Source organism: Alligator sinensis, unplaced genomic scaffold, assembly GCF_000455745.1.
Source record: "Alligator sinensis unplaced genomic scaffold, ASM45574v1 scaffold264_1, whole genome shotgun sequence".
Lineage (NCBI taxonomy): Eukaryota > Metazoa > Chordata > Crocodylia > Alligatoridae > Alligator > Alligator sinensis.
In genome coordinates, this window is record NW_005841831.1 from 6339659 (window position 1) to 6347595 (window position 7937).

General features: G+C 52.5%; 1 protein-coding gene across 1 annotated transcript in view; it reads left to right on the top strand.

Moving 5' to 3' along the window:
* FOXO6 (forkhead box O6) overlaps window positions 1-5264 on the top strand; it is a 90480-nt gene extending 85216 nt beyond the window's left edge. The window contains exon 2 of the mRNA XM_025213250.1: window positions 2149-5264. Coding sequence (XP_025069035.1) covers window positions 2149-3561 — 1413 coding nt within the window. The 3' untranslated portion in view covers window positions 3562-5264. The remainder of the gene's footprint in view (window positions 1-2148) is intronic.
* The last annotated feature ends 2673 nt before the right edge of the window (window positions 5265-7937 follow it).

The following is a 7937-nucleotide window of genomic DNA, read 5'->3' on the forward strand; positions in this document are numbered from 1 at the left end:
AGGCACGGCTTCCTCCTGTCGCTCCATTTGCAACATTTAAACTTGCTTTCTATGGTGTCAAAAATCCCTCAAATGGCAGCAGGTGCCGGCAGTGCCGGCAGTGTGCAGCTGGGACAGGCTTTGTCGCATATTCCTGGGTGGGTTGGGAGGACGTGCGTTTTCTTCCTGGGTGTCTGGTGCTGAACCAGCCCAACTTCTGTGTGAAGCCACAATTGTGAGGCACTCAGGGATCTGAAGTGGCTCTTGTTTGTAAGCAGGGACCTTCCACGTAACCACCCTAGCTCCTGAATTCAAAGGAGTGGAGGAAAAGCAAAGGGTTAGGTTCTATTGTGCTGACTCCTGCGCACATTCAGCTTTCCTCCTCACATCTTGGGGGCAGGTAAGGAGCAGCTGGCAGGACAGGAGTTGGGGGCTGGAGGGGGAGGGATGTGGCAGAAACTTGCCCTCAGTAACACAGTTTTGCAGTATGTCTTTGCACTAGAGGTGGGTCCCAGACCCACAATCCAGATCAGATCCACTATGCATGTGCCATGCATCAATGACCATTGAGCTGTCACAAGGTAGTACAGTAGCAGCATTTGCCTGGGACGGAAAAAATGCTGCAAAGAAGTGTGAGAGGCCCCTGAGCCAGGGAAGTGAGGTGTGGAGATATTCCTGCCCTGTTTGTTGCTTATGAATTACCCAGAGCCAGGCTGTGACCTGCTTTGACTGGGCCAGCTGCTTGAAGTTGCTGCTTGGACAACTGATGGAACTACAGGCCATCCTAGCTGCTTGTGAATTGCTATTGGCAATGTATGGGCAGACACCGAAGTCACCTGCTCTTATTTCTGCTCTTGAATGGATGCTCCTCAAGGCCAAAAGAGCTTTTGAGATGGCTGACTTAACCTTTGTGGTATGCAAATAAATATTCACCTGGGCGTCACCCTACATCTTCTTCCACAAATATTTCTATGGCACTGGTTGACTGATGTGAATGCCAGTGCAAAAGGGAATAAAAGGCAGTGACTAGGGAGCTGTGTCTGAGTCACAGTACTGCTCGGGGTGCAACCAGACACAGCTCCCATTCAGGACTGGTTCAGAAGTTTCTGCCAATTTTATGTATGCTTTTTATATATACCAGGGAACCAGACACCTAGATAAGGAGTGCAGAGGCCTCCAGCCCAATTGTTTGGCTGTACCTGGTGTGCCCTGACCGTTCCAGCTGGCTGATTCCAGGGCAAGGATGGTCCAGAGGCTAGCATGAGCATGGATTGATGTGGGGTGGGGGAAGAGGGAGGAGTTGTTAGTGGGCATTAAGGACCCAGCAGAGTTGGGGAAGGAGAGGGAAGAAGTGCGTTTGAGGGAGTCAGGGTGGGGATTGGCAACATGGGACTCCCAGGTACCTGGCAGCAGCAAGCCAGAGCTGCACTTTCATCTGACCGTGTTTGGAAGGCAGACAGCAGGCTTCAGGTATCGGAGGGCAGGCTCTGCTAGTAGGAGCTGGGGGTTAAAGCGGGCAGCGAGGAGGGTGAAAGGGGGTGGTCCATATTATCAGGTGCTCAGGGCTTGGCTTGATTCTTACTCTCATGTTGCTGTTTCTGACATTAGTGTCAGTCTCCACATGGAGCCACTCCTGGCTTATCCCATAGAGAGAACATCATCATACCTGAGAATGGGGTCTGTCCAGTGGCCTGTGTGCAGGGGGTTGGTTGTATCAGTGCAATGTCCATGTTATAGACTTTCCCCGTGGCACTCCCAAGTCCCTTTTTTGGCAGCCATAGGAGAGAGGCCAAGCCCCAAATGAGTGATGGAGGCTGACTGCCCCATGATTTCACCTGGCCAGGGCAGAGGCACATTGGCAGGGCTGAAACAAGCAGCTTGCCCTTATGATGCTCCTGTCCTAAGGGAGTGAGGTGTTCATTATCCAAGGCACTCAGAGCCTTTGAGGAGTCCCTGTCTGGCTAAATCTAGTGCTTCTTGGAGAGAGCACACTGCTTCTGTAGTGAACCAGGACTTGAAAACAGGTGGCCTTACCCTATGGCTGCTGCCCAGGCCTGTGCTCGGCCCAGGGAAGCTCTCCTTCAGCTGTGGCAGGTGTGGCCATGAGGGGACCAAGGTGCTGGTGCCTTCTAATGACCCAGGGTTCTCTGTGTTTTGTTGTCTCTGCAGAACTCGATACGGCACAACCTGTCCTTGCACACCAGGTTCATCCGTGTGCAGAACGAGGGCACTGGCAAGAGCTCCTGGTGGATGCTGAACCCTGAGGGAGGCAAGACTGGTAAGACGCCTCGCCGGCGGGCAGTGTCCATGGACAACAACAGCAAGTTCCTGAGGATCAAAGGGAAAGCCAGCAAGAAGAAGCAACTCCAGGCCACGCAGGAGCGTGGGGAAGACAGCCCATCCTCCCAGCAGGCCAAGTGGTCTGAGAGTCCTGCATCCCATGCCAGTGATGAGTACGATGCCTGGGCCGACTTCCGGACGCGGGCCAATTCCTCGGCCAGCACAATGAGTGGGCGCCTCTCACCGATTATGGCCAACCATGAGCCAGATGACCTGGAGGATGATGATGGGACACCATCCTCCCCACTGATGTACCCCAGTCCATCCAGCACCATGTCTCCCTCCCTGAATACCAGGTGCTCTGTGGAGCTGCCCCGGCTGACTGACTTAACTGGCACCATTAACCTGAATGAGGGGCTCGGGGAGAGCCTCTTGGATGACCTGCAGGACAACTACAGCATGAGCCCTTCCCAGCAGCTCCCCTCAGGAGCCCTCAGACAGAGAAGCTCCAGCTTCACCTTCAATTCCAAGTGCTCAACCATGGGGGCTGCCACCAACACATACTGTGGGACTATCTATAGCCAGCCAGCCATGAACTTGATGCGGCGTCTGCCCATGCAGACCATCCAGGAGAACAAGCAAGCCACCTTCTCACCCGTCAGCTCATACAGTAATGCCTCACTGCAGGACCTGCTGTCCTCTATCTCCTACACGCACAAAGAGAGCATGGCCCAGGGTGACCTGCCCATGTCTCAGGCCAGCACCATGGTGCAGTCCCGCAGCCACAGACAGAACACCCTTATGTGTGGAGGTGGGGATCAGGGCTTAGCCTCTTACCCTGCCCATTCTGCCTCCCTAATGAAGAACAACACTTTGTATCACCCGTCACCAGCCAGTCACCATCCTGCTGTCAACAACAGTGCCTTACCTAATCCTGTCAGCCTTATGAGCTTGCCTAGTGACACATGCAGCATGGCAGCCATGCCCCATCATGGGCATCTCCATTCCTACGCTAATAACCAAGGGGCACATGTGAGCTTGCTGGATTCCCTACAAGGCCCCTACCAAGGGGCCATTCACCCCCCGGTTTTGGGCCAAGACAGGTTCCCAGCAGACCTTGACCTGGACATGTTCAATGGCAGCTTGGAGTGTGATGTGGAGTCCATTATCCTTAATGACTTTATGGACAGTGATGAGATGGACTTTAACTTTGACTCGGCTCTTCCACCACAGAATGGTCTCAACATGCCCTCATTGCCCAGCGCCCCTCAACCCACCAATCAGAGCTGGGTGCCAGGGTGATGCCCACCCAGACTTTCTCCATCAAGCAGTCACAAGGGGAACATTGAAACAAACTTTTTTTTCTTTTCTCTTCTGCCTTTATTTGTTAAGACAGGCTAGAGCCATCCGTTTAAACTTGAGATCAACACTAAACACAAACCATAGGTAAAACATCAATACAGGCATAGGACACAGCCCCATCCATTTCCAGGTACAGTACTGCTGGGTGCTCCAGACAAGCCACCTCCAGAATTTGCTGGAGAGATGCAACTCCCACACCAGCTTCTAGACCTCACGCTGTAAAAATAAGAGAGAGCAGACAGGCATGGGTGCAAAGGGCAGCCTTATTCAATCCAGACTGGTTAGGCAGGTTCCCTAGCTCACTGTGCCATTTGTGAAGTTCCTTAGCAAGTCAGGCTGGGTGTCTGGGCCCAAAGGGATTTCCATTTGTTGGGATAACCTTTCCAAATTGCCCACAGTGGTGGCTCACCCCTTGCTGTATGCTGCCACTTGATTTGATTTCCCCTACTCTTTACATCTGCTAGCCTTGTGCTGGGTGGGGGAGCCTGCTGTAGATGTAGTGTCCTGTAGCAGGGTACCTTAATCGGGTCCACCCCCCCACCCCCTATAGAAGGGCTTGTTTTAATCTGAGCATCTTCAGACACTTAAGTATCAATTGCAAGTAAAATGATCTCCTCTACTCAAGGGAGGCTCACCACATTAGCAAGACCCCTTGCCGTGTGTCAACTAAATCAGCTGCAGTCTGCAGCCCCTTCCACCCACCAAGTCCATACAAAAATTATGGATTTCCTTGTACTGCTTAAAACATGTTTGGTTACCTGATGGCAAGCTGGTGAGCAAGCGAAAGCCTGTGAACTGTGTAGATCTAGCAGCTGGTACAACATGTTGGCAGCACCCACGTACATGGGGCCTGCTCCAAAGTTGGCTTCTTGCTTCTGATCTCAGCCAACTTTGTGGATGGCCACAGTTTCAGCCTTGGTGCCTGCAAGAAAAACACCAATAACTGGCAAGTTGCCTGTATACTGCACACGTGTGCACATGCAAAGCAGGTGCTTATCCATGGCTGCACACTCAAATGCCTGTTCTTTGGGCCCACTGTACTGTGCCAGGAGCTGGCCCTGTGTTGGGTGCTCTGCTAGCCTGGCCCCTCTACTCCAGACTGGCTGGGAGGAGGTCAAAGATAGGGGCTTATTTATCTGATTTCATGCACTCTCTTGCCATGGAATAATAATATGGTTCGAAAAGCAGCTAGAGGAGAGCTCTGCTGAGAACTGCCTTCTGCTCTCAGACCGGTGACAGGGTAAATGAATGGACACAGACATTGTGGGTTCATATCAGGAGTCTGCTCCAGCCACAGTGTTGAGATCTGGAGGTGGGACTAGCTCAGGGGGTCTTGGCTCTGGAAGCATTTCAGAACTTGGGTCTGGATTGCAATGTGAAATGGCTCCAGAATTGGGGCAGCTCCGCTCCAGGGTCTCTGGCTTCTCTATGTCCCCTTGGAGGGGGCTTAGGGTTCTAATGTTCCTACTGCCATCCTGCACTTTAGTATTGTGCCCCTGGGTTTCCACGTTAGTTTAAACTACGTTCCCATTCCTGCCCCATGGGTTACTGTGCTGGGTCTGGGCAGGTTGCCATAAAGCTTGAACCTGGGGACTGCCAGCCTATGGCAGTGAGTGAGAGAGAGAGGCAGGTGCTCGCCAATCTCAGAAGCCCCCAAGGTAAAATATTGGGTTCTAACAGTGTGAGCCCAAGGGAGGGACTGCTTTGCACCTGGGCAAATGCTGCCATGGGCACAGGACAGCTGAGCTGGCCCAGTAGGCGACAGCAGTTCAAAGAGCACAGGGATGCTAAGCAGGGGATCAGCTTTCACGGGGAGGGGAGGGTCCTCCTCACATTCAGCAAGAATGGTGCCAGCCCAGTGCTTCTGGGCTGGGGCCCAGTGGGACTCTGAATGGGGCCAGCCAGCCTGATAAAGTCTTAGCTGGGGGGGAAGGCAGCAGTAATACTGCTGGAGCTGGGCACTGAGGATGCTGGTGACAAAATTCAAGCTGTGCAGAACTTCCAGCTTCCTGACCAGTGCAGGCCTGAGCCCGGCCTGCCCAGAGCCGTGTCTGAGCACTGCAGGCAGCATCTGCCTCCATACTGAGTCAAACTTACACCTGGTCCAAGTGCAGCCTGAGCTTCCCCAGGCAGTTCCCTGTGGCCCTAGCTCTGGTGCTGAGCTTCAAAATGAAATGGAGTTCCTGGCTCTGGTGCCCAGCTCCTGCAAACTCTACTGAGGTTTGCTTTGGGTTTTCCAGTCCAGTTGACACTGAACCTGGCACAATCTGGGTGAAACTGCCAGATCACCAAAGAGCCCAGGAGAGCCACAACCATTAGATGCCAAGGTGGCAAAGTGCCTCATCATTAGGGACCAGGGGCTCCCTGACTCCATGGGGCTGCCTGGCTGTAGCTATGATGAATCCCTCCCCACGGGCCTGTGTCCCCTTCAGTGTGGAAAGGACACTTTTGATCCAGGGCTCCAAGGCTTGCGATCTAGATTCAGGCTTACCTGGTTCTGAACAGACAGAGATCCATGGAACTGAGTACAACAGGTGGGTTGGAGTCCTGACTCTGATGCCAGGGGAGGGCTGCCTTCCCTTTCCACCCTGAAGCTCGCTCTTCTTTCTCTCATGTATGTCACTGGCTTTTCCATGAGTCCCCAGGGCTCCTCTAGGAACAGAGAAAGGATTCATTCATTACCAACTGATTATTTTTTTCAGTCCCATCCCTTTTCCATTCCCTTCTCCCTGCCCTCAGCATTATCTCATGTGCATCAAGGTCCAGGCAACATGTCCCAGTCGTGGCAGCTGCTTCTTGCCTGGGGAAAGGCAGGACCCCGTGGGCGGGCATATCCAGTTGTCCCCCTTACCCAGTGAGGTTCCATCTGGTACCCAAACTGCCCAACATGTTTGCAGTGGATAATCACAAGGAAGCCCCATGTACCATTGATCACCTTTGCTCCAGGTACATAGCAGTCGTAGTCTATTTATAAAGACATTAAAGGTTAATTAATTATGTTTACATTGTTTGATCATGTACAGAATTTAATATATTCTATGATATATAATCTTTCTTAAATGCTTTTTTTTAAAAAAAAAGTTACTATTTTGTTGAGAAAATTAATTCATTCATTTTATACATTCAGATTTCGTTTTCAGACACATTTGATTAGTCAAAAACAGAAATTAATAACAACAAGTGGTTACTTAATACCCTGCCATGCACCCAGGGGGTGGGGTGAAGGTGCCAAGGACTGTCAGCTAGGAGCCTGGCATCTTTGACTGACCTCCTTGCCATGATGATGCTGGAGACTGAGGGCTGGGGCCCCTTACAAGTGCTGTGAGCATTTGGGTGTGGCTGTGTCCTAACTGTCCTTCCATGCTTGGGACAAAAGGGAAGGGATCTAGTTTCTTCCAGACAGGTGATCTTCCAGACATGCATCTAACAGCACAATAGAGGGCAGAGGCATTCAGAGATGTGCCACCTGCAGGTAGCATTATGGTCTCTGCTGACACTGGCCAGGCACTTGGGGCCTCTGGTTATTTTGTAGGAAGGCAGATTGATGGATACATCTTTGGTGGCTGGGCAGGTGGCATGGGTTGTCACAGTCCATGCCCAGCTTGGCTTTGCCTCAAGTTCTCTGTTCCTTTTGGACACTGATTTTTGCTTTTGCTGGTGGGGAGGGGGGCGGGGAGGAGAGGGGCAGCATGGGGAGAATCCGAAATACCGGAGGTAAACTCTACCCATCTGTCTGAATCTGGCTGCTGTGTAACAGGCATCCTGACACTCAGCTGGCTTAGGTCTGTGGCCTGGCTCTGCCCTGTGCTGGTACAGTCTCACTAGGATGCTTGGAGCTGAGCATCAGGGACTTCATCCGTCTTAGACTAGCCCCTGCTCCCTCCAAACCTTAGTTACTGGCTGTCCCTGCTTTCTACCCCTGCTACACACTTCCTAGAGTGAATTGCTGATGGGTGAGGGGAACATTTGAGCTTACACCTGGCAGTAAACTTTCCTCTTTGAGTAAAGGGGAAGGGGAACACGGAAGCCCCTGGCAGGTCTGGAGAGCCCCTTGGCCACACTTGGTCCTGAGCCATCCTATAGCACTGAGAGGTAGCTGCATCAGCGGCGGGGCGGGGCAGTAGTAAGAGAAAAGACCCCTCTCCTGTGCCTCCCAGGCCTGCCATGCTCCTCCCCACTCATCCTGTCCTCCTTCCCTGCCCCGCAGTGTGTTTGACCTGGGAATCCACCCCCAGGCACGTCTTATTGCAAAGGTGTCTTTGTGGTTCGTGACCGTGGGGTTGTTGTGTGTGCGGTGGAGTCGTGTTGGTAAGCGT